This window comes from Neopelma chrysocephalum, unplaced genomic scaffold, assembly GCF_003984885.1.
Source record: "Neopelma chrysocephalum unplaced genomic scaffold, ASM398488v2 Primary Assembly neopelma1_329, whole genome shotgun sequence".
NCBI classification, from domain to species: Eukaryota; Metazoa; Chordata; class Aves; order Passeriformes; family Pipridae; genus Neopelma; species Neopelma chrysocephalum.
The window spans coordinates 785498-810966 of NW_020897992.1; the positions used below are offsets into that span (position 1 = coordinate 785498).

A 25469-nucleotide genomic window follows, 5' to 3' on the forward strand; every position below is an offset into this window, starting at 1 on the left:
GTTTATGTGTGTTTACATACAGTAAGCAAGGCCCTGAGTATCACAAGAGCTGGAATAAACGTTTTAGGCACTAATGCTTGTTTGGAAAATACACAGTATGCAGGACAACACTCATCTGTTAAGGCTACATCATTTAATCTTCCAAAAACGGGGGTGAATGCTGTTTTGTTACCTCGTTTGGACAGTGGAAATCTTAAAAAGCTTCAAATTAAAAATGAAAATCCATGAGTGGCTTCCAAAGGAGAGCCACGGATGGATAATAAAATACCTGTTCCCAGGTGATCATTCTTGACGTGATGTTTTGAAATTGGAGTCACGGTAATGTTTGCTTGGCATTCACTGGTGTAACAACTAAATAAACCTCGTTGTGTGCCAGTTAAAAGCTGGAATTCTTGGTCCCTGTGCTCATCAGGGCTAGTCACAGCCCTGTTCCACGTTCCACAGCCATAAAGTATATCTTCAAACGGGAGGTTAAGTGGTTTTTTTCTCAGCAGCAGAAGCCATCTAACACGAGTCAAAATAAATAAATACTATGTGGGAGTTCACAGTCTGCCAGAAACACCGGGAATGCTTGGCTGCAGTGGGAGATCAGCACACTCAGACACACTGCTCCTGTCTCAGGGACAGGGATGTTTGTAGGACGAGGAGCTGAGTCACAGCAGGGCTTGGGCTGCCCGTGGGAAGGGACACCAGACACAGCAAGTGCTTTTTGCAGCAGGGGTTCAAAATGTAAACTATGTACAAACTGTATGGTGGGAGGATTTCACTGCTTCCAAGCATCTGTTGTGCCAAAGCAGTAAGATAATTTCTCTAACTGGCAAAAGCAATCAGATTGCAGAAACCTCTTTAATTTGGCATAAAATCTTGCCAAAGGGGGAAATTATTTGTATTTGCTCTTTTAAAAATCTTGGTGGGGAAGGGGGGGGGTTGAGGACAAAACCTTCCTCCCTGGGCCCTCTATTCAACTGAATTTTTAAAAGCTTTGTATTGTTTTCTGTTAGCTAAGAGCTTTTAGTTTAATACTGGCTGGCATTTTTTAATTTTCCTTTTCCCAGGCTGAGATCCTTCATTGCATTTTTGTTGGTTTGGGTTTTTCTTTTTCCTCCCCACGAGGACTGTTGGTTTGTTTGTGTTAAAACTAAGGCTTTTCTCTCTCTTTTTATTTTTTTTCCATTTTTCCCCCTCTCCTTGCTGTGTCCCAAGGAATCTCCATGCCCAGCAAGCACCAGAGGGCACCTTGGTCCCACTGAAGCCAGGGCCAGCTGCACTCTGATCCTGCTGCTCAGGGAGAGGCTTTGGGTTAAGCTTAAAGCCAGTGGGACCAGGAGGCTTCAGGTTCTTCCAGAACTACTCCATAAATCCATGCCTGGAGTTATTTTTTCACTCTGCTGGGACTTAGCAGCCACTGGCTCTGGTTGCTGGTCTGTAGGTTGTGATTAAAGAGCACAAAAGCTCTGTTTAAACCCCAAATCCTGCAATCAATAAATAATGCTGGTGATATACTCAATAAATTTTATATAAAAAGACACTTCTATTAAGCATAAACTCTACCTTCATATCAGTAGGGGGAGACATTCAGGAGGGATTTTTTGAGAGCAGAACTGTTTGCTACCCCAGTTCTAAAGTGCAATAGGTGCCCTGGGACTGTGTGAAACAGTGGGAATGCTGCTCTCAGCCCCTCTGCCTGCAGGATTATCCTGGGGGTGAAGGGCAAAAGAAACCAAAAACTGGACATTAGGAAGAAAAAATTCTCACAGTGAGGGTGGTCAAACTGCAGCAGGGCCCAGAGGGGCTGTGGGCTCCTCATCCCTGGAGCTGCTGGAACTCCAGGCACGTGAGACCCAGAGCAGCCAGCGCTGCCTGGCCTTTCTCTCTGCAGAGGTGACAGCCAGAGGTCACCTCTAGCTGGGATTTTTAATGTGATTCTGTGAGTATTTGTGTCAGTTATTACATTAATGGTGTGGCAGAAGGACTGAACAGATTAATCACTTCGCTGCAGTGTTTTAACATCCAGCAAAGTCATGAGAAAAAAGTGTTGAGAAAACTGGAGTTAAAAATAACCAGCGGCTGTTTAGGAATGCCAGAGACAGTCATGGGATTCCTGGGAGTGTGGGATTAAGGTAACCTGGAACTTTTGCTATCAAAACTTCAATGAGCATTAGGACTGTGGTGCCTTTTTGGTCTCTTCTCCAGACTGAAAGTCCTTTGGTTGGGTGCTTTGTGAGGTAAGCGTTAGGAATTTGTGTCATGGATGAGGACATCCAAAGCAGTCGGCATTGGCCTACCCTGACTCCTTGGGTCAATCCCAGGGGGCTAAATCTGGTGGTTCTCTTCAGGAACTACGACCTGGACATTCTTTTTCTGCGTGTTGAGGTGGGTTTGGTGTGTTCCCACTGGCTGCCCCAGTGGGGTCTTTGTGCAGCACCAGGGAGGTGCTGGGTCTCCCCAGGGGCCATCCCAAGCCACAAGCAGTCTAGGGACGCCAGCAAGTGGATGAGGGGAGAGGACTCTGCCTGCCTTACCTTGTAAACAAAAGATAAGGTGAACTAACTTATAAAGTGCTAAAGCCCTCATTAAAATTGTGTAGAGACTGTCCAAGTTGACAGTGTTTGGGTGACCTGGGTGTGGTGACTGAGCTGGGGGATTGCCTCCCTACAGGGGCTCAGAGCCCCACTGCTGAACTCTGTGGGGTCGGGCACCTAGTGCGTGGGTGTCCTGGGAGCTGTGCCTGGGGGAGCAGGGCAGCACAGGCAGCTCAGGGCAGCAGCAGTGGCAGGGTCAGGGCCGCTGCAGGAACCAGATCTCGTTGTGGCGGTTGGCGGCGGCGGGGTTGGTGTAGCCGGCGATGATGAAGGTGTCCTGCAGGCACAGCTCGGGGCTCTCCAGGATGGCAGCCAGCACGCTGATCTCTCTCATGATCGAGTCTTCGTTGGTGATGCCCCTGAAGCTCCTGCAACAATCAGGTTCTTTTTAACATCCAGGTTTTCTGGAGCCTTCTCAATGGTTTGGTTGTGTGTCAGCACTGATGCTGTGATAGGTCTTAGCTTTGTCCCTGCCATGTCTTGCTCCCAACTACACAGAACAGCCTGATGCTGTTTTATCACACATTTACAGATGCATCAATATACCAATTAATTCATGGGATCATGGAATATCCCAAGTTGGAATGGACCCACAAGGACCATCCAGTCCAGCTCCTGGCCCTGCCCAGGACACTCCAACAATCCCCCCCTGTGCCCCAGAGGATCATCCAAACCCTCCTGGAGCTCTGGCAGCCTTGGGGCCGTGCCCACTGCCCTGGTGACCCTGTTCAGTGCCTACCACCCTCTGGGGGAAGAACCTTTGTCTCATATAAATTACTAACCATTATTTCCAGGCAGCTTTTACAAGTTTTGCCACTTTTAACCTTTTCTAACTTGGTTTAAAGTTGGGTGCCATGCCCAGACTGAGAAGTGCCCGTGTTCCCAGTTTCCCCAGAGCAGAGCCTGCTGTGCTGACCTGCTGTAGACGATGGTGGAAGGCCACTCCTCGATGATGATGTCGGAGTCGAAGGGGTGTGGGGGCTCGTCCTGCAGCACCTCGGGCAGGTAGTAGGCGACTGTCACCGCCTGGGTCATCGCCGACTGCGACTCGTTGGTGTGCACGATGGTCACGATGGGGATGGTGATGCCCAGGTACAGCCCTGGGGGACACAGGGGGTTGTAGGAGTGTTTACATGCCGTGCTGGACTGCTGAACTCACACTGAGTCCTGTAAACCCCCCCAGAGTTACTAACAGGATGTTTTAGGCAGTGGGGCCGTGTATTCCAGGTTGGAAGCAGCAGCGAGGCCCTGGCACAGGTTGCCCAGAGAAGCTGTGGCTGCCCCTGGAAGTGTCCAAGGCCAGGTTGGACAGGGCCTGGAGCAACCTGGGCTCGTGGAAGGTGTCCCTGCCCATGGCAGGGGTGACACTGGGTGGGATTTAAGGTCCCTGCCAACCCAAACCATTCCATGATTTCTGTGATTCTTCTGGCTGGTGGATTTGGGAAAGCTAATAAAAGCACCTCCCCAATTAGGCAACTAAGTGCCTAAATCTAATTGTATAAGTGCATTGCAGGATTGTGGTGCCCATTACCTGAGGAGTTCTGCTCACAGATGTACCTCATGAGCTTCATGAAGCCCAGGCAGATGCTCTGCTCGTACTGTTTCTCCTTCATTTTGATGCAGGCCCACTTGGCCTTCCCGTACTGCCTTTTCTCATAGAGCAGATCTCCCAGCTGCAATCACAGAGGGAAGGATTTAGGATTTCAATATCAGCAGCTGGAAACCCCCCACAAACAAATACACGTTTAGCACCAGAGCAACTGCATCTTTTCTCAGCTGTCAGGGACGTGATCTTGAAAGGAACATGAATTTCATTCCTTCCTCAATATATCAACATATATCAATCCTTTATTCAATATAAACACAGGAGGGAATACTCTGCTGACCTTGGACCACAATTTATTTCAGCAGATTTCCGGGTAGTTCTCCTTCAAAATAAGGAACTGACATTTCTTGGGACTGTATTAACCATTTATTTGCAATTAACACTGAACAACCTTATTTTTTAGCTGCATTTGTTACAGTAGGTACTGAGAATTTGCTTTTAATTACAACATAAACCAGTCAGGAGTCCCAAACTGTTCAGATGAAACACGCTCCAATTATGATATTTATAAATGTGACTTGTTATTTACAAGAAATGTGACAAAAAGTCTTCATAGGTGGTTAGCAAAGGTTTTCTGGGTTTATTGATTTAAGGTTAGACCCTTGTTTGCACATTTCCTGAGCTGGAAGCAATTTGCTCCCATCCATTTCAGATTTTTATTAGAGGAGGAGATGGGTTTGCAAAGTGCTGCTTTGTTTGGTAATGATCTGTGAGACAAAAGTACATCTTTGGTTTGAAATTCAGATATTAATCTCTTTCAAGTACTCTTTGCTAAGGTTTTATTCACATGACCGTGTAAAGAAGCAGATTTAAAGAACCAATTTAAATGAAGAAGACGGGCATTTTATTTCAAATGTCAAAATATGGGATGTTTTTTGTTAAATTAGTTATAAAATGTCACAAAGGCTGTAATTCTTGGCTGTCTTCTGAGTTGCCTGAGAGTTTTTACTTTACAAAAAAGAAAAGTCACTTGTTAAAGGGGTGAGATGTTCCAGATGAAATGAGTTAAACAGTTACAATGCCTTGCACTCGGGGTGTTAGAAATCCTAACTGGTTAAAAGGGTTTGATAAGGAGCCATATTTCTGGAAGTCCTGGCTGGTTAAAAGGATTGGATAAGGAGCCATATTTCTGGAAATCCTGACTGGTTAAAAGGATTGGATAAGGAACCATATTTGTGGAAATCCTGGCTGGTTAAAAGTATTGGATAAGGAGCCATATTTCTGGAAATCCTGACTGGTTAAAAGGCTTAGATAAGGGCCATATTTGTGGGAATCCTGACTGGTTAAAAGGCTTAGATGAGGAGTCATATTTCTGGAAATCCTGGCTGGTTAAAAGGGTTTGATAAGGAGCCATATTTTGGGAATCCTGGCTGGTTAAAAGGGTTTGATAAGGAGCCATATTTGTGGGAATCCTGGCTGGTTAGAAGGCTTAGATAAGGAGCCATATTTCTGGAAATCCTGACTGGTTAAAAGGGTTTGATAAGGGCCATATTTGTGTCAGTGAGGTGTGAGTGCCCAGCCCAGCTGGGGAGGGCAGCAGTACCTTCTCCTTGCGCTGGATCAGGGTGAAGGGGATGGTCTGTCTCTCCTGGGGGTTGTTATTCCTGGTCAGCTGCTGGATTGGCTCTGCCATGTCTGCAACACAAGGACACAGATCCCACTTCAGACTTAGAGATGCAAAAATTGGACTGAAATGTGTTGATTCCTTCTCTTAGTTAAGCTTTGGGGACTTTGGAACCAGTTTAGTTTGCTCTTCACCAGGAAAGGAAAGAGCTTCTCTTAGGAAAGGTTCCCTGGCTCCTGCCTCTGTACCCTTAGGAAAAGGTTTTCCTCTCCCACTCCTCATATTTGCAATTCCCCAAGTTTTCTGGGCCAGTTTCTGGCTCTGTGCAGGTGACATTCCCAGTTCTGGTAACTCTCCTGGTGTTGGAATCCTGTGAATTCACATGAGGTAAATTGGCTTGGCTGCTCCTGGTCACAGGCTCAAGGGAACACTGCTGTGGAAACTCATTTCCTACAGCTGTTTAACGTCTAATATTTTACCTTAGAGTTTGATGTTTCTGCATTTACTTTTTGTATTTATCTATATCTCTCTATATAGATAAAAATATAAGTATTAATACCTCTTAAAAGAAGTAAAATGCATCTTTTTGATACCTCTCTATTTCAGTGCATTATCAGTCAGGACATATGTTGAGTGCAAGGCCTGTGTTGTTGCTGTTTCCAATGGATAAAAGGAGCAAATAAATGACAGTTCCATAAATAAAAGTGGCATTTTCTAGAACGTCTGTTCTCCTACAGTTCAGCCCTTTCAGTGTGGTTGGATTAGGTGTATTTGTAACTGTGGTTGCCCTGACATCAATTCTGGCTGAAGTTCCTAAATAAACTCTGCTTAGGAGTTGATCCCTGACAGACAGGCTTGGAAGCTGTGGATGTAGGGTTAGTCTTAGGTATGGGAAGCCCCTCTTCCAGAGGACTTGGTCCCTTGCCTTCCAAAGCTGAAGTGATAAAGGCATTTGTGTGCTTTGATAGAGGATTAGAAATTCAGTTTTACGTGCTTTGAAAGCCTGGGTGTGGATTTCTGCCCCGCTCCCTCATGGGGTGTGTTGGACATGCAGGAAAAGGACACATTTCAGCTGGAAAAGCTCTTTTCCTGAGTGTTTTAAGTGCCTCAGGATCTTAAGTGGAAAAGGCAGGATAATGGGGGAAGAGAGCATTATCCATGTTTCAGGGAAGAGGAGAATTAGGATGCAGGAGAATTAACTTGGCCGAGGTCACTTGGTAAATCTGTAGCTGAGCTGGGAATCAAACCTCCATGTCCTGACATCCAGTGCAGGGCTTTAGCTTTAAGACTATTTGGAACAGTAAAGATCCTTAAACAAAGGGGAGGGAAAAACTAAAGGTGAGGAAGCTACATTAGAGATAATTTGAAACATTTAAGTATGTAATTGAGAAACATTGAAAATGTAACTAATAACTGACATATAAAATTGATCTCTTTGGAGGCTGAGGAAAAACTAAAAAGTAGATTAGCCTTCAGCACGTAATTTTCCAAGAATTAGGAAGCATTTGTTGCCCAGAGAAGCTGTGGCTGCCCCAGGATCCCTGGAAGTGTCCAAGGCAAGGCAGAGAACTCAGTTCAGACTCATCTTACCCTTCTTTTAGCATGTTAATTTTCAGTGTTAAACCACTACAAAGTTGAGACTTCAAGGTATGACTTGAAAAGGAGCTTGGAGTCTCTTTGCTGCATTGGATTACAGGAAGAGTTTTTAAATAGCAGTCATTTCATTTTGGTGGTGTTTAGAGTCCGTTGTTCGGGGTTTTCTGGTTCCCACCTCGGGGAAGGTGAGTTACCTGGGCAGCAGAGATGGTTCAGATCTCTCTGCTTCTCTGAGCACTTACAGTTTCTGGTTGAGCTGAATTTGCAGTGACTCTGCTGCCTGTTTGGAGTTACCTGACTTGTTACAGTCTTTGAGATTCTCCAGTCTTTCTTAAAATTGAAAATGAGCAATTTGTGACTAAGATAAGCCTGGGAGGCTCGCTGTCAAAAAAGCAAAGTTCATACTTTTACTTGTTTACTCTGTGCCATCTTTAAATACAACCATCTTTCTTTGAAGCACTGACAGGAGCTTTTATAAACAAGAACGCTTTTGCAGGTAGCCAGTTCAGTATTTAATTAGGATTGCAAACTCGCCTTGATGCTTTTCAGTACCAATAGGTCACCCCGGTGCCGCTACAGCTCTGGGAACCTCTGCATCGCCCCGGGCGAAGCTTTAGCTCTCTTAGCGCCAGACTTGGGGTATCCCAGAGTTCTACAGAACTTCCCCGGGTGCTCCGGCCGTGCCCTGCGCTGTGTCCCGCGCTCCCAGCCCGCTCTCCCGGCTCCCTCCCGCTCCCTAAGCGGCTTATCCCGCTTACCGCGGGGCACGTCCACCTGGTGCCCCCTGCCCACGCTCTGCCAGTAGCTCAGCAGCCGCTCCTGCTCCTCGTCGTCCATGCGCTCGGCCGCCTCCTCCTCCAGGGAGCTGCCGTGGCTGTGGTACGCCGAGTCGGGGCTCTCCTCCAGCCCGTCCAGCTCCTCCAGCGTGATCGCGGCGGGCCCCGCGCCGCCCATGCGGCACCCGCCCGTCTCCATGGCCGGCAGCCGGGATGGCACCGCTGCCAGCGCCCGCCGCTTTATCAGGGGATCGCCCTGCCCAGGGATTTGGGGGGCGGGGGCACCCGCCTCTGCCCGCCCAGCGCCGGGCGGTGCGGGGATGGAGGGATGGATGGATGGAGAATAGATACGCGGATGGAGGGGTGGACACCCTCTCCCTGTGCACAGCCGCTTTCCTCGGCGGCCCTGGGGCTCCGCGGCTTCTCCCGCCGCGTGCTGTGGGGTCTGAGCAGTGCAGAACTTAAAGAAGTTTGTGCCGTGTGTGTTTTTTCACTCATTCCCTCTTTCCCAGCTGTTCTCTTCATCGTTTATTTTCCCCACTGCTCTGCATGTCCCATTTGTCCTTATTTTATTTTACTGCTTTCAAACTGCGCTTTAAAGACAGATCTCTCGTTTTATTCAGGAGGTCTCTGAACTGAATGAAATGATTCCAAACTCATTGCAGTTAGGAGTGCAAAAGCCACGGGATATTTTTGTTACCGAAGTCCAGCTCCGGAAGTTTTCAGCTGCATAACGTTGCCCTTGCTGAGAGCGAGGGGGACGAGCAGCCCTGCTCCGGGGTGGTTGTGGCGATTAAGGCAGGAGCTGGGTGTCAGTTTGGGCTCTGTGTGGAGCACGTGGCTCCATGAGGAGTTGCCTTTCGTTCCAAATTGAAGGTGAAAGGAGTGTTGTGGCCCTTTGTGTGCGGGCAGGGAAGGGGAATCTCGGGACATTTAGAGTTTTAGAACAGTAGGAAACAGTCCTCTCCTGTGCTCTGTTGTGCCTACAGGAAAACTCAGAGGTTAGGGATGGGACTGTGGGGATGGGACTGTTGGCTCTGATGCTCAATCTGCCCCCTCTCCTTTTCCCCCTGTTTCTGGTCAGTACCTTTCCCCCAGGCTCGGCTTTGGTTACCCCAGCCCGGGGGCTGAGCTTGCTGTTACAATGAACTGGGAATTGCTTCAGAAGCTCAGATTGCAAGTCCTGACTGTGCTCCTGACAGCACAGACCGCAGTCCTGCCGTTCCTATGGAGTGCTCCTTTGGGAATTTGCAAAGGGAGGAGCAGCTGCTGGTGGGAACATCCCGGGAGAGGGTTTTTTCAGAGCAGTGGTTGCAGTGAGTGAAGCTCAGCCCCACTGGGGGGGGTTTGGCCTCTTGGTTGTGGGCAGTGAATCAGCCTCGCAGACGGAGCTGAAATCCCTGGGGAGGCAAATCCTTGAGGAGGGTTGGATGTGGTGTGAGTGTGTGGCTGTGAGCTGCTGTGATTTCACGGTCAGTGCAGAGCACAGGGTTCACTCACTGTGTGCTGGAGAGGGTTTGTGGCAGTGCCCAGGTTCTCCTCTCACATCCAGCTGAGCTTCCAGTGGGGAGCAGCTGCTGTGGGCAGGGACCCCCAGGGGAGGCACAGTGGGATCCATCCATCCATCCATCCATCCGTCCACAGGTAACTCCACCTCACACAGCAGCAGTGCTGTGGGTAAGGAATTTTCCACAGAACTCTGGAAGCTGGGTCGTTCCTACCAAGTGAGGGCATTCTGGCTCTTGGAGGTTTTTTTCCCAGGAAACTGTTTTTCCTGAGAAGACAGGACTGTTTGAGGCAATGTGTGGGGGTTTTTCCTCTGCCTGTCCTGCCTAAGTAATTCCAGCACTTTCTCAGGGAAAACGGTCCCAACTCGTTTGTTCAAGTTATAATGAAAATTAGTTGCTTAAGCAAAGTTATTTCTGTTTAGAGGATTGTTAAGCATCATTGCTGGAGATGAGAGAAAAGAAAATGAAAAAATAACCTGAAAAATTGTTTAAAATCACAGCTAAATTTCCCTATATGTGAGACATAGCACAGAACACTGACTATGAGAAAGAGGCTGGGAGGAGTTTAAGATCCTGTTTTAAAAATCTCTGTATTTAATTTGGTTTTGGTTTTCATGAGTTAGTAATTACTACATTTGACAGAGTACTGAAGAAGTTGTCATGATCTATGTCTGGACACTGCTCAAATAACAGAATAACTCATTGTTACTAGAGATGAACAAAGCTGATTTTTGCTGTATTTGCTGCTTTGTCCCCAAACTTGTTAATTCTGTATATGACTGCTGGCTAACAAACAGCCACTCTTGAGGTAACATGGGTTTGGTAGAGCTGTGTTCTCTGTGCTTTCCTGGATGTTACACCTCTGAATATAACAGAAAAACTAATATTCAGCCTTAAAAACCACGGATTTGAAACATCCTCAGTGGGATGCTCCTTTCTGTCCCATGGCAAAGGGCTGACAGTCACTCTCACTGAGTGGCAGGTTGATGCAGAAAAGCCACTTTTTTCTTATAACTTCTTAAGTGACAGGGTAAAATTGTTCTCTGTGAAATTAGTAGAAAAGTAGAAACTGTAGATCTTCTTGTTTTATAACCTTTAAGAACTGAAAAATGCTGTACCAGCAGAAAAGTCAGATGTTGGAAGAGGACAAAGTATTGGATGTTTTTGATGGATCCCGGCTTCCAGGGAAGAACAGGATGTGCTCAGGGTGTAACTCGTCCCTGGGACACTGTGGAGGGTCTGAAGGAGTTAATGTGAACTGAGCCCAAAACTTTGAGCAGTGCCAAGATCATTACTGGGCTGATCAGTATTGGGTTTGGAGAACGACAGGATCAGCTTAAAAACACCCTGTCCTGCTGTGGCCCTGCTGTTTTCCTTTCCTTCCTGGCAAGGTGAGAAATGTCAGGAGGAAGCTTGAACAAAATAGCACTTTTCTCCCTCAGTTAGTTTGGTTGTCACAACTGTAAGTTTTACAGGGAGAAGAACTAAAGCTGAGCTCTGGATTTGTTCTGGAGCTGCTTGTGTTACTTCCCTGCTCCTGGACTGAGTGACCCCACTAAGGCAGACCAGAGTGTTGGGGGCACGTGGACATTCCCACAGATCTGGGGGGGTGGTGGGACCTCATGGACACCCAGTGTGGGCTCATTTCCTTCACACCAGTTCAGCACCTGCCCCAGCACATTGGGAAGGCTCTGGGGAAGTGTCCAAGGCCAGGTTGGACGGGGCTTGGAGCAACCTGGGCTGGTGGAAGGTGTCCCTGCCCATGGCAGGGGTGGCACTGGATGGGCTTTGAGGCCCCTTCCAACCCAAACCAGTCTGGGATTCCATGCTGGGCACTGAAAATGCTGGAGCTGTGGGAGCTGGGAGCGCAGGGGAAGGGGCTGAAGGGAGGGGCAGCTCTATTTAAGGCCAGAAAGGTGTATAAAAACCCAGCCAGGTCTGTCACTGAAGCCTGGGAGTGCTGAAAACCCTTGGAGTCCTCGCTCTGGGGAGGTCCAACCTGCACAGCAGCTGGTTTCTCCCAACCCTCCTTCTCTACTGGGAAAGAAGCGCTACAAACCCAGTTTTTTATGTGTGTTTTTCTCTGGAAAAGAACCCTTCAAATCTGCAGTAAAATAATTAGGCCAGGGCATTAGTTTAGAGCCTTTGGTTTTTATTGTGCCAACAGCAAACAGATTAAAAGCAGTTTTCAGTGAGGTGTAGCTGGCACAGCTTCAGTTCTTTGTCTGGTAACACAAGTCCTCAGCTCCAAAAACAGGTTCTAAGCTCATCTCGGGTACAAGCTCTGAGAACTCCTTGTGGTTTGCTGTGGGAGATAGCTCAGAACAGAAATGTCTTTGTGTTCTTGGCAGGTTGAGTGCAGGGTGGGATAACTCAGCCAGTTGTGTCTTCTGTGCTGGCTGTAAATCTGTCAGCCCCGGCCTCCATTTATGGAGCTGCAGAAAGCCACGAGTCCTCCCGAGCAATTAATTGAAATTAATTCTGCAACCTGTTTGTGAAACGGGGAACACGACACTGCAATGTTTTGGAAAGATGGAGGGGACTTTTTCAGAAGTATCATCTTTGTAATTAAAAATGAAGGTACAGAGGCAAGATAAATGCAGTGAGTGAGCAGAGCCTGTTGCTGTGTGTCTCCTAAGTAGGTTATGTTTACTGTTCTGGTTAGTTTTGAAGCTCCAGGTGACTGGATCCCGCTGTCTTTCATAACAGTCGGCCTGGGTTTGTTTTGCAGAAGGTGATTAAATCAGACAGGGGTGTACATTGAGCAAACAGGGACAATATCATTTTCTTATACCTTTTAACTGGGTCAAGGGATGAAACACAAAAGTACCTGTAATGAAAATTTCTGTTCAGAAAACAGAGTATAGGAAATAACAAACCAGAGCTGAAATACTATACTTAGTGGGCATTGCTCTTTAATGGAAGCATTAATTGCTTTTCTAGAGGATCATTTGAGTTCAGACTGACTCCATTTCCACTACTTCAGACATGGTTTAAGCTTCATCCTCAGCATTTCAAGTGTCCTCATGTCCAGCTGTTCAGGGGTTGATGGAAGGGTAATGAGCTGTTCCAGGGTTATCCATTCAAGTAAAAAGCACTGAGTTATTCTTTGCATGGTCAACATGTCTGTTTATTTTATAAATACCTTTTTCTATAAGCTGGCACGGACATTTCTGCCTCTGTCCTTTTAAAGGGACTGTCAGGTACAGCCTGGCTCAAAACACAACAGAACAATAACAAACTCTTTGGTAAACACAAAGTTCTGAATTTTACACTATTAGAACCAAACCATATCTTTAGTTTTGTTCTCATTAATATGAGAAGAGACCCCTGTGCTCTGAGCCTTCCCTGTGTCTCAGTGAATGGTTTTGACTGTATTTTAAGAAAACATCATTTGATTTCTTTGGGTTTTTTCCCCTTTCCTCCAGAAATTCCTGGCACTACTGTAGCTTCCAGTTGGTGTTTGCCTGCTGTTGGTGTTAGTGGTGTTAGTGGTTTATTTGGTCTAATTAATCCATTAGCCTTAATTAGAAGGAATGCCTTGGGATGGAGTGTCTTGCTTTGCTTTCTCTGGGAGCTGTGTGAGGCCATTCCCTGGGGATACAGGAGAACTTGGACATGGGCTTGGGAAGTGCCTGGGAGCCCTTTGGCCTCAGGTGGGGGTTTGGTGCCTGCAGCTGATCTGAATCCAACAGCCCAGGACACATGGAATGGGCACTGGGAAGCTGTGCCAAGGCCAGAGTAAAGCCATGGAATGGTTTGGGTGGGAAGGGACCTCAAAGCCCATCCAGTGCCACCCCTGCCGTGGGCAGGGACACCTTCCACCAGCCCAGGTTGCTCCAACCTGGCCTTGGACACTTCCAGGGATCCAGGGGCAGCCACAGCTTCTCTGGGAATTCTATTCCAGGGCCTCCCCACCCTCAGAGGAAAGAGGAGCAACCTAAGATGCACCAAAACACTGAGAATTCTGGCTCCATTTCCATGATTTCCCTTTGTCAGCAGCCCTTATCTGCTGTAAGCAGCTTATCCTGCTGGCTCCAGAGTGCTGGTTGGGAAGGACCCATGGGATGGAGTGGGCAGGGTGGAAATTCCCCAGCACGGTGGGTGCTGCCCAGGTCAGCTGCTGCTGCTGGCACAAGTGTTCCTTCACCCTTCCAGAGTTCTCCTGCGTTTCTGATTCCTTGGGGGATTAATGCAGCTGTTGTTGATGCTGGCAATTATTCCCACTCCTTTTCTTGGGATTTTAGATTTTGTTAAATTAGATATTGGGAAGAGATTGGTTACTATGAGGGTGGGGAGGCTCTGGCACAGGTTGCCCAGAGAAGCTGTGGCTGCCCCTGGATCCCTGGAAGTGTCCAAGGCCAGGTTAGATGAGGCTTGGAGCAGCCTGGGCTAGTGGGAGGCAGTGATCTCTCTGTGAGCAGGGACAGCACCCAGGGAATGGCCTGGAGCTGTGCCAGGGCAGGGTCAGGTTGGATCTCAGGAGAAGGTTCCTCCCCCAGAGGGTGGTTGGCACTGCCCAGGCTCCCCAGGGCAGTGGGCACGGCCCCAAGGCTGCCAGAGCTCCAGGAGGGTTTGGACAACGCTCTGAGGGACAGGGGGGATTGTTGGGGTGTCCTGGGCAGGGCCAGGGGTTGGACTGGATGATCCCTGAGGGTCCCTCCCAGCTCAGGGTATTCTGTGATTCTGTGAAGGTCTCTCTGCCCTTGGCAGGTGATTGGAACGAGAGGAGCTTTAAGGTCCCTTCCAAGCCAAACCATCCTGGGATTCTGGTTTGAGTTTCTCCTCCCAAGCTCCAGGTGTGCCTGGATCAGTGTTGGAGGCCTGACTTATGCCTGGTTTTATTGGTTTAGTTGGATGATTTTCAGGGGGTTGAAGGGACACTAAAGGGATTAGGCATTTGCTACATTATAGCCCTCTTAGTGCAGGGCAGCTGTGCTGGTGCTGGAGTGGCTGGAAAACTCGGGAAACACGGTGTGCATGGATGCAGGCACAGGGAACTGCCTTTGGAGAGCCTGTTGTTGTGCACTGAGATGTTTTTGGGGCCGTTGGCCAAGGGACCAACAGGTTGTAAACAGCGTTTGTGGGACAAATCTGATTACTGCGATTACGGCCGAGTTAGCGCTCATGCAGAACTAAGTCTGTGCAAGAATCCTGACCACCTAAGGCTGGCAAACAAAGAGGAAAAACAGGATTAGGATGCATTAGTGCAGGTTATTCTGCTTGTCACACCGATGTGGAAAGCAGGTACATGTGATGGGTGAAAACTAAGTGTGTTTTGGGGTGGATTCCAGAGGAAACGGGACCCGCTGCTGGTGCTCATTCCTCTGGGCTCACATCTCCCATCCCTCCCACACACAGTGTCTGACCTCTTGGCCAACCCTTCACCTAATTTGGCCTTGTGGAAGAGAAACACGAGTGTTCTGTGCCCAAACTGCCCCTGAAGTTCACGAGAGCAGTGAGAGAAGGAGCTGCAGCCCCAGCTCCAGGCCTGGCTGTCCATCCCATTCCCTTCCCTCTCTGTGCCCTTACAGCTCTCAGGGTGTGTTTCCCCTTCCCAGTACAGGGTGGATCCAGGGTTATCCTGGAGGCAGGAGGTGTCTGTGTGTGCAGTGGGGGCACAGATCCTGAGGGAAGCAGGTTCAAGGGGCTGTGTTGGGGTTGCAGGTGCTCGAGGCGTTCGCCGGCCGCCTGATCCGAATGGGAGTTTTGGCCAGGAGGGACATTCCCAGCCTCACCAAGTACCAGATCATCCTGGCAAGGGATCAGTACAGGAAAAACCCCTCTCCACAGCATGTGGTAAGTGTCTTTTATTGATTTCATGTCGTTAAAGTAGGGGGTAAATAGTAATTATCCATAAGTACCAAATTTCCTGAGACATTTTAAGTAGATTTCTGGTTTTGATTTCTGGTTTTAGCCCTGGAATAAATTATCGTAGAATCATAGCATGGTTTGGGTTGGAAGGGACCTTAAAGATCATCTGTGAAATCTGTAAAATATACTTAACTGTTCCATGTTTCTTGATGCCAGTATAGAAAAGTTAAGGAAAAGAATAAGGACTCCATTTCCAAAGTGAAATTGTTTTGAGGACTTAGATTGTACTTACTCACAGCAAAGTTCACATTTCCCCCCAAAGCTACATTCCTGCTCCTATTTTTCTGTAACTTGTCAGGGAGTGGTCAAATTTTGTAACCTTAAAGAACATTGTAATCTTAAAAAACCACTGTGTACCTTAAAAAGAACATTGGGAAATCCCTTTCACAGTAAGCAAGGCAACTTCCCTGCCTTCATTTCATAGCCTGGGTATAGATGTGCCAGAAATCCCTTGTTTTGCCACATCCAGCTGGGTGGATGGTTCAGCTGTCAGAGGCTGAGGGGAGATGAGCTAATCCTGGAGGATAATACAGGTATTTGGGAGAGGATTTTGGAGGTGGAAAAGGATTGCCTCCACTGGGCTGTGTGAAATCTGTTCCCTGAGGGTTGGGATAGACAAACTGCTCCCTGGGCATCAGCTGGGGCTTTGGCTCTGCTTCCCAGACCCCAGGCTGGTTCTGGTCAGGAGATGCAGTGTGATTCCTGCTCCTCAGTCACTTCCTGGTGCAGTGATGAGTCTCTTTTGTTCCACAGGGAATCCACCAAGGCATCATCGAAGGGGACTTTGCCCTTTGTATCAGTTTGTACCACGGGTATGAGCTGCTGCTGCAGATGGGAGTCCGCTCCTTGTTTATCTACCTTTGGGGAATTATGGATGGAGCCAAAGGTGAAATGTCCTCAGGAACATCCTTCCTTTCATTCCACTCCCTCCCTTTCATTCACCTCATCTGTGTGGCAACTTACAGAATAAGTGGGTTGCAAATGGAATTGGTGCTTTATTCCCTTGATCCCAGCTGGAAATGTATTAGCAGTGTTAAAGGTAGAGTACATTTGGGAAAGCAAACCCAATCCTGAGCTATTCCAACTCTTCCCAAAGGGTTGACCCGCACGAAGAACGAGCTGGGACGTAACGAGGACTTCATGAATCTCTACCAGCACCTCCGAGACATGTTCTCAGGCACATCCCTGGCTCCAGAGGCTGGGGGTGTTTGTGGGAGTGACACAGGTCAGCATTTCCCTCTCAGGGACACAGTTAACCCTGTTTAAAACTTGTGCTGCACTTGGTTGCTCTTCTTTATTCCAGATTGGCTTCCCAACAGTCCCCTCCCTCTCTCACTCCCTCTCTCTCTTCCCTTGGTGGTTTTAGCTGCTTCCAAATCAATTGTCTGTGTTTGAAGGTTTTAATTCGATTTAAAACAAGGGTTGTAATATTACTGTTTGATTAAATGTCTTTTCCAGTGTGGCTGTAACAAAAGTAACAGCACTTTCTCAGAAAGCTGGGCTTTACAAATGTGCTTCTGTCATTAGTTTATTAATTGCTGTGGGTTGATGCAATCAGAATTAGTGTCAGGAATTTGGGTGTCTGACTCAGATAGTTGCAGTGGAGGAAATGAAGTTCACTAAACCTTCATGCTTGTTGCAGGTTTACTTATGTCTTTCACTGCTTTATTTCCTTTCCAGCGTTGAGAAAGAAAAAGGAATTTATCTACAGCCATCCAAAATTAAGGAAATTGGAGGAAATCGTGGTAGAACACTTCAAATCCTGGAAAAAGAGGTGCTCTAGTAAGTACCTACAACTCAAGAAGTACCCGACCAGTTGAACCTGGGGGTGGAAACAAGTAATATCCTACTGATTCATCTCCTGATTTGTGCTAATTTGTGTGTTTGTGTATCCTCTGTGTGGACAAGTCCTCTCTAGAAGAACTTTACCATAAGATTTCTGTAAGATAAAATGTTCTATGAGTTCTCATTGTTAATTTGATGTAAAATGCTCTAACAGCTGAGTAAAACAGAGATAGTAAATGCTCTCCTGGTGTTTCCCTGTCTCCTGCTTGCCCTGCTCACAGGGTTTGTTCTGGACCCTTCCCTCAGGGCTCTGCTGCCATTGCCTCCTGCAGGGTTAAGATGAGCATATTTAAGGAGCTTGAGGATAAAAGTTGTGATATCCAGCCCGAGGCCAAGAATTACATGTCCCCGAGTGCCCCACCCACAGGCCTTTTGAACCCTTCCAGGGGTGGTGATTCCAGCCTTCCCCAGGCAGCCTGTTCCAGTGCCTGGCCAGAAGAACAGGGGATCTTGAACTTCATTCCAAGACACTTGCCCTCCAACCTGAGCTTTCCCAACTAACCTTAGTGATGGTACCTCAGATGTAGGACAGTCTTACCGTGGTTGGTGTCAGTTCTCCAAAATTAGAGCACTGCTTTGATTCCAAAGGCAATTTTTCCAGGAGATGTATCTTGGAGCATTTTCTGTCTGCTTTCCCAGGGAGTGAGACGGGAGCTGTGAACGTGTAACTCGTCTGATGCCCTGTCCTTTTTCATTACTAATTCTCCTAAAATCCTGCTTCTTCTTCCAATCCAACAGATCAGGAGGGGAGTGAGGGCCCCTCTGGGGACACCAGGGTGATGATCTTCTCCTCCTTCCGGGACAGTGTGCAGGAGATTGCGGAGATGCTGTCCCGGCTCAGCCCCACCGTCCGCGCCATGACATTCGTGGGACACTCCACAGGGAAGAGCACCAAAGGCTTCACCCAGAAGGAACAGCTGGAGGTACAGAAAAGAGGAGACTGCACCAGAAAATAGTGATAGAAAGCATTAATTGTGTGCACAACTCCAGGAGTACACACTGTGTGAAAGCAGCTGGACTTTTACTGTCATTGGTGGAGTTGAGTGCCTGTCAGAGTATCCAAAATTAGACTCACTGAACAGAATATGTAAATATCAACTATTTTTATATATATATATTTATATATATATATTTATATATTTTTATATATATATTTACATATTATATATATACTATATATATATTTGCATTCTATTTATTTATGGATTAACAACTGTTGACTGTCATGTATTAAAAATCTGGGGGAATATTCGAATATGTGCTTAGGGAATTCTTTTTTCTCGTAGGCAGGAAAGATAAGATCTCTGTCCTTAAATTTTGACCTAGCAAAGTTAAAAAAAAAATAAAATAAGACAACCCCAAAGATATTTAATTGCACAGTTGAGAAGATCAGTTTTAGAAGAATGCCATGGCTGGAGCCAGAGTAAGGTGTGCTGTTTTTCCTTCGTTTTAGAATTAAATAGTTGAAGTGCTGATGTTGGTCACGGTGGTGGGTGGGATTTGATCAAGAGGCAGTAGTTGATTTAGAGAGACTAAGTTTTGTCATTTTAAAGCAGAAAACCCGCAGGGCCGTTGTGCTGCCCTGGTAAATGGGGTTTGGATTGTCCCTGCAGGTGGTGAGGCGGTTCCGGGAGGGCGGGTACAACACCTTGGTGTCCACGTGCGTGGGGGAGGAGGGCCTGGACATCGGGGAGGTGGATCTCATCGTCTGCTTCGACGCCCAGCGCAGCCCCGTGCGCCTGGTGCAGCGCATGGGCCGGACAGGGCGGCGCCGGCACGGCCGCATCGTCGTCATCCTGGCCCAGGGCCGAGAGGAGAGGGTGAGTGGGGCCTGGGGGGGCCTCAGCTGGGAGGGACCCACCCCTGGCCCTGCCCAGGGCACCCCAACAACCCCCACCCTGTCCCTCAGAGCGTTGTCCAAACCCTCCTGGAGCTCTGGCAGCCTTGGGGCCGTGCCCACTGCCCTGGGGAGCCTGGGCAGTGCCAACCACCCTCTGGGGGAAGAACCTTTGCCTGAGATCCAACCTGACCCTGCCCTGGCACAGCTCCAGCCCTTCCCTGGGTCCTGTCCCTGCTCACAGAGAGATCACTGCCTCCCACTAGCCCAGGTTGCTCCAAGCCCCATCCAGCCTGGCCTTGGACACTTCCAGGGATCCAGGGGCAGCCACAGCTTCTCTGGGCAACCTGGGACAGGGCCTCCCCACTCTCCCAGTCAGGAATTGCTTCCCAATATCCCACCTAAATCTACCCCTTTTCTATCTTAAAGCTATTCCCTGTGTGCTGTCCCTCCATCCCTTGTCCCCAGTCCCTCTCCAGCTCTCCTGGAGCCCCTTCAGGCCCTGCAAGGGGCTCTCAGCTCTCCCTGGAACCTTCTCTTCTCCAGGTGAACCCCCCCAGCTCTCCCAGCCTGTCATGTCATCAGATGCTGGCACTGGGAGCACTGGGAGCACTGGTTGTGACCTGGTGACGCCACTGTGAGCTCAGAGCTGTGCTCAGTGGCTGCTCTTGCGTGTGAGGTCTGAGCAGATCAGCTTAGGGGAAATCCACTTTGGCCGAGTTCCTGAACCTCAGCACTCAACTGGAGCGTGGATAATCATCCCTGAGTACAGGCTGTCCCTTGGGAATGCCATGGGACACTGCAAACCCAGCTGTGAGCCAGGGAGCCCCCCATCAGCTGTGCCAGCTGCATCCCACTGCACTGCAGAGCCTGGGCTCAGCCAAGGGCTGGGAAAGGGCAGGATTTGGCCAGGCCGGGCCAGGCAGCCCCTGCTGCCACCTCTCTGCAGACTCCTGAGTGCAAGATCTGTGTCAGCCAACTGTAAACCCAACATTTGCCAGTCTTGGTGTTATTTTATGAATTCCGGTCGATGTTGTAGCTCTGGTTTGTATTTGTAGGTGACAGGGATTTAATTCTAGATGAGACTGCAGAGGATCCTGCCTGAGGGGGGAAAAAAAGCAGCTTTGAAGGGATGAGGGTTAAAAATGATAAACCTGAATGGTGTTTGTGAATAGATGTTTTCTCATGCTACTTATGCAGGCTGGATACTACTGAGAGCTCTGCTCTGTAATGGGATATAGAACAGTCCTTTAAATTCCTTGGAGCTTCACTTAAGTAGCTGGATTACTGTGTTCTCCAGATTTTCTCAGAAATCTCTGCAGCAGAACCTTCCCCAGGTAGAACAGTAATTGTAGATAATTTTTTTATTTTGAGATCAGGAAATAAATTTAATTGCTGAACAATATTGGTTTGGTTTGTTTGTTGTTTTTGCTGGGGGATGTTTTTTGGGGCAGTTGTTGGATTTTTTTAAGATTGAGTCTCCTTCCAGTTCTGTTAATGTGGAGATTCTTTCCCATCACATAACTTGCAGCTGAATAATGAATGGTCATGTTATGGCTCCTCATGATTTGTGGGAATGTTGGGGATTTGTGGGGGTTTTTTTGTTTCTTTGTGTTTTGAGGGGGGTTTTTTTGTTTGTTTGGGTTTGGGGGTTTTTTTGCTTGGTTTAGTTTGTTGGTTTTTGTCATCAAACCACTTGAATCCCATTACCCAGCTTTTGAAGAGCAGGGTGTTTGTGGAGGCCTGGCAGTGTGAGGCTGGCAGGGATCCCTGGGTTTATTCCTCAGCTCCCACGTGTTTCCCGGGTCAGCCGTCACATCACATGTGTCCTGGGCCCTGAGCTGAGAGGGAATGGCCTTGGATTGGGCTTTCCTGGTGTCCTGGGATGGAGCAAGGGCTGGGAGCTGCCCCTGGGAGCAGGGAAGGGGAACAGCAGCACAGTGACAATGCTCTGAAGGAATTCGGTAGCACAATTTTTTTGCCATAAAAAGACCTTTTCTTTCTAGGATTGCCCCAGGTTTTCCTGAGATGTCCTAGGATGAGAAGGCTGTTTGTTGGAATGCTGAGGGGCCGTTCATCAGAGCTGGCTGTTGGTCTCCTCCATGTGTTCAGAGGGCCTGGGTTTGGGTTGTCTCCTCAGGTCCTGCCCCCAGAGATCTCTGCCAGGTCGTAGCTGCCCCACTGTCCCACTCAGGGCGTTGGTCCCCAGCAGTGGCCTGTCCCAGGGACCCAGAGGAGAGCACAGGACAGTCTCACAGTGGGGGACTGCTTTCTTCCCTTGCCTTCTCCAGCCTCCTCTTGGTTTCTCTGTTGCACAATAGAGTGTAATTAAAGGGCTCAGATCATGTATGACATCAGCAAATCATCTTCTGCCTTTCTTCTGCTTGGCCTCCTTTCTCAGTTTTGATGTAATCTCATTTCCATCACCCCGTATCAATGGCACATTGGAACCTCCCCCAGCCCAGGGCTGTGCTCCTTTTCCTCCCCAGTGCTGTGCCTGCTTCTGCTCTGGCTAAAAACCCCAAACCAAAAATCACCTCGAGGAGGGAACAGAAAATAACAAGAAACCCCCCAGACATTCAGGTTCTCTTTGAGTTTTCATCGAGTCCTGTGACAAAACAAGCAATCAACATGTGATTTCTCTTTTTATCTTCTCCTTCCAGACCTACAACCAGAGCCAGTGCAACAAAAGGAGCATCCACAAAGCCATTTCGGGGAACAAAACCCTGCGTTTCTACCAGCGCAGCCCACGGATGGTTCCGGAAGGCATCAACCCCCGGGTGCACAAAATGTTTATCACTGCTGAGAAATACGAGCCAAGCAACTCCAGAGGGCTCTGCAAGGAGAGGAGATGCAGTTCCCTGCAGCACAAATCTGCTCCCTTTTCCTGTGTCACTGGTAAGAGGATTATGGGGCTGCTCTAAGCGCCGCGTAAGCTGCCCCGGGGTGTTTGTGTCACAGCACATCCCACCCGCCTCTCACAGGGCTCTGGGCTCTGCAGGGCCACTCCTGCCACCTGGGACACTGTGCTGCCACTGCTGCCTTTCCTTGGGCATCCCACAGCTCTGGCCTGAAATATCCCTACCTTGAGTCAGGCATTTGGTTCACCCGACTCCATGGAATCTCTGACTGCAGGTCAGGAACTCCAGCTGTGAACAGAAGAGGCAAATGTTAATCAAAGAATCCCAGAAAAATTTGGGTTGGGCAGGGACACCTCCCACTAGCCCAGGTTGCTCCAAGCCCCATCCAGCCTGACCTTGGACACTTCCATGGATCCAGGGGCAGCCACAGCTTCTCTGGGCATTACGGCTTCATAAATGACAATAACACAGCAATGCCTGAAATCAGGAGGATTGCAATGGAGAAAAGGAGAAATCAAGGGCAGGGTATTCATGAATTGTGCACACCCTTGGAGGAAAATTAACCTGAAAGGAGGAATGGCTCTTCAGCTGGTGCAGTTAGAAATGCTCAGGAAAGTGAACACAGTTATAAGACAGGAGAAAAGACCTACTTTTTTATAAATACTTGGCAGTTGTAGTGCCTTCTGTAAAGACCAACAGCAACTCCTTAAAGCCTTGGGAAACTTCATATTCCAGTACCTGATTAAATGGACACAACTGCGAGGAAATAAGCAGAGCACGACATGGAATGAAAATAATCATTTCAGAGTGTTTTGATTCTGGGGAAGAGCCAGGACAATAACAGGGATGATGGAATGATATGTTTGTGTTTGGTAGGACATTGCATCCAGAACATAAAATGTTCTGGAAGATAATGAGCATGTGCTGCCTCACACCAGGGTCAGAGGCTTTGCCAGGGACTAAATGCCACAGAACTTGGTAATTCCCAACTATGTACCCAAACAGCCTTAGCAGTCTCAGTTAGAATGGGAATGTTCTTCTTGTGTCTGTGTCCCTTTCTTTCTTTCCAGAAGAATGCTTAGGACTGTTCTTGACAGCCAAAATCCTTACTCTGCTCAGAAGCAGGAAGGCCAGAGCTTTGGGAATCATCTGTTCCCGAATTTTGCCAGCCCCTGGAGGCCTTCTTGGTAGTGTTGCAGCATGTGTTACCTGGGCTGATGATATCACAGGCTCATCTTGTCTTTGACACACAGAACTGGAGCTGTAACACAGGGAGCTGAAGTCATCTGTTGTTCCCAGTGTTTCCCTGGATGTGTCTGGATGGCAACAGTGCACCAGGAACAGGCTCCCCAGGGCAGTGGGCACGGCCCCAAGGCTGCCAGAGCTCCAGGAGGGTTTGGACAATGCTCTGAGGGACAGGGGGGGATTGTTGGGGTGTCCTGGGCAGGGCCAGGGCTTGGACTGGATGGTCCCTGTGACCCCTTCCAGCTCAGGGCACTCCATGATTCCATGATTCTCTATGCTTCTCTGAAAAGTGTTCCTAATTTGCTTTTCCTTCAGGTCTCTCTCTTTTTTCCTCCTCTCCCAGATCCTTGAACTGGGTGTTATCTTAAAGGAGTGTAACATCTCCTACACTGGAATAAAAAATACTTCATAGCAGTGTTGATCTTCTGGGATTTTTAGTGATGGCCTTAAAAAAGTTGGGTTTGTTCATTTTTCCAGCTTCTTCTGAGCAGGACTCTGGACTCTCCGGGATCTGGGTTTGAGTCTCATCCTGTGCAGACACAGACTCTGGCAACTGTAACTGGAGAGGATTGAGAGACACAGGCTGATTCCTCTTATCTGGAATTAATTCCCAGCAGAGCCTGGGCTGCACATTCATCCCAAATCCTGTCTCCAGAGACACTGGCAAATTAACTTCATTATTCCTTCCCAAGCTTCACACCCGTGCCCTGACAGCAGCCCCATCCTCAGCACTGCTTCTGTGGAGGTTCCTTTGCCATCCTCACCCATGGCTGTTTTGGGGGATGTTGGCATTATTTGGGGCAGTGATTTCTCTCTGTCTGTCTCCCTGTGCCCTTGGGTGATTCTTTACCAGACATGGGCACTGTTGGATTGTCCCTGACATCCCACCCTGTGCTCCTGGTTTTGCTGGTGGCACAGGGAAGGTGTTTGTTCTGTTCACTGGTATCCTTTTATTCTGTGCATCCCTTTTCCCAAAGCAGGTAACGTTTTCCTGCTCTTGTTTTTCCCCCCATAGGCCAGAAGCAAACTTTTCCTCATGAGAGCTGGTCCCTGTCACCTGAGGAATATGAAACATGGGACAGACTCTACAGGATTAAGGAGAGTGATGGAATAAAGGAACCGGTATTGCCTCGAACTCGGTTTGAAACCTTAGAAAACCTGGAAGAAATACCAGTGAGTTTGACTTTAATGTAATATTTCCTAAAGGATACTGTAAATAAGAGGTAACTCCCGAGTTTGAAGGGGGTTTATATTAAAAAATGCCATTTTGAGATTTACGTGTAGGTTTTGAGGTTAAGAATGTTTGAAATGGGTCTGTAAATTTAAAATATCCTAAGAAGTCTGTGTTCATAGAATCCCAGGATGGTTTGGGTGGGAAGGGGCCTTAAAGCCCATCTCACCCACCCCCTGCCCTGGGCAGGGACACCTCCCACTTAAGCCCAGGTTGCTCACGGAGTTTTAACTTTAGACCAGACTTACACCTTTGTGATGATGTTTAAATACTTCTCTGCATTTCAAGTGCTGACAGAGCCTTGATTCCAGTCTCTTCCCCCCTTCCTTCCCCCTCAGCAGCAGGAGGGGGCAGTTCAGGAGCTGTCCCTGTGCGAGTGGAGCCTGTGGCAGAGCCGGCCCTTCCCCACGGCCCTGGTGGGGCACTCGGAGCCCTGTCAGCACTTCATCAGTGCCATGGAAATGATGGAGCACATGAGGCAGGAACAGGTAAGGCTGGCTGGGAACCTGCACAATGGGAGGAGTTAAAAAATAATGAGAATTTAGAAAAAAAAAGGAAATTGCGAAATGAATTCCGTGTGTTTGATCTTGTTCCAAAGTGTCTCCCCTGGTATTGTGTGATTCCTAATCTTTGCCACAGAAGTGGTTTCAAAACAGTTGGTGTTTCCCTACGGAAGAGAAAACACCCCTACCCTTAAATCAGTCTTTTTTTTTTTTTTTATGGATCCAAGTATCAATTTATTACAGAATAACATTAAATACTAGAGCTACATATACCAGGGAGCCAAGCCACCAAGAGGGATATCAGAGCTATTCCAGAGTGTGATAAGGATTGGAAGTAACCCTGTATCATGTAGGTACATAAAAATCATCCCACAGAAGTGATGCAGGAATGTATTCATGTTTTTGGGTGGTTTTCTGGGAAAGCTTTAACTAAAAACCTAA

The 25469-nt window shown here is 48.1% G+C and overlaps 2 protein-coding genes across 11 annotated transcripts in view; one reads left to right on the top strand and one right to left on the bottom strand.

The window, feature by feature from the left end:
- The window catches only part of FANCM (FA complementation group M), a 49287-nt gene that overhangs the window by 4289 nt on the left and 19529 nt on the right, over positions 1 to 25469 (top strand). For 7 of the 10 annotated variants that reach the window (XR_003537574.1, XR_003537576.1, XR_003537573.1 and 4 more), the window contains exons 5-13: positions 15300 to 15431; positions 16260 to 16392; positions 16603 to 16731; positions 17187 to 17288; positions 18090 to 18274; positions 18965 to 19171; positions 21852 to 22086; positions 24310 to 24467; positions 24864 to 25013. Coding sequence is in view for 5 of the 10 variants with exons in the window: in XM_027705385.1 (XP_027561186.1) it covers positions 15300 to 15431; positions 16260 to 16392; positions 16603 to 16731; positions 17187 to 17288; positions 18090 to 18274; positions 18965 to 19171; positions 21852 to 22086; positions 24310 to 24467; positions 24864 to 25013 (1431 nt within the window). In the remaining 5 variants the exon portion in view is untranslated. The remainder of the gene's footprint in view (positions 1 to 15299; positions 15432 to 16259; positions 16393 to 16602; positions 16732 to 17186; positions 17289 to 18089; positions 18275 to 18964; positions 19172 to 21851; positions 22087 to 24309; positions 24468 to 24863; positions 25014 to 25469) is intronic. The other 3 variants (XR_003537577.1, XM_027705389.1, XM_027705386.1) reach the window with 1 other exon arrangement.
- LOC113978452 (heme-binding protein 2-like) lies at positions 1988 to 8324 on the bottom strand. The gene is made up of 5 exons (XM_027705396.1): positions 8107 to 8324; positions 5732 to 5823; positions 4114 to 4255; positions 3499 to 3682; positions 1988 to 2950 (listed from the first exon to the last, which is right to left on the bottom strand). Exons 1-5 carry the CDS (start codon positions 8321 to 8323, stop codon positions 2779 to 2781), a joined length of 807 nt encoding a protein of 268 aa, XP_027561197.1. The 5' UTR covers position 8324; the 3' UTR covers positions 1988 to 2778.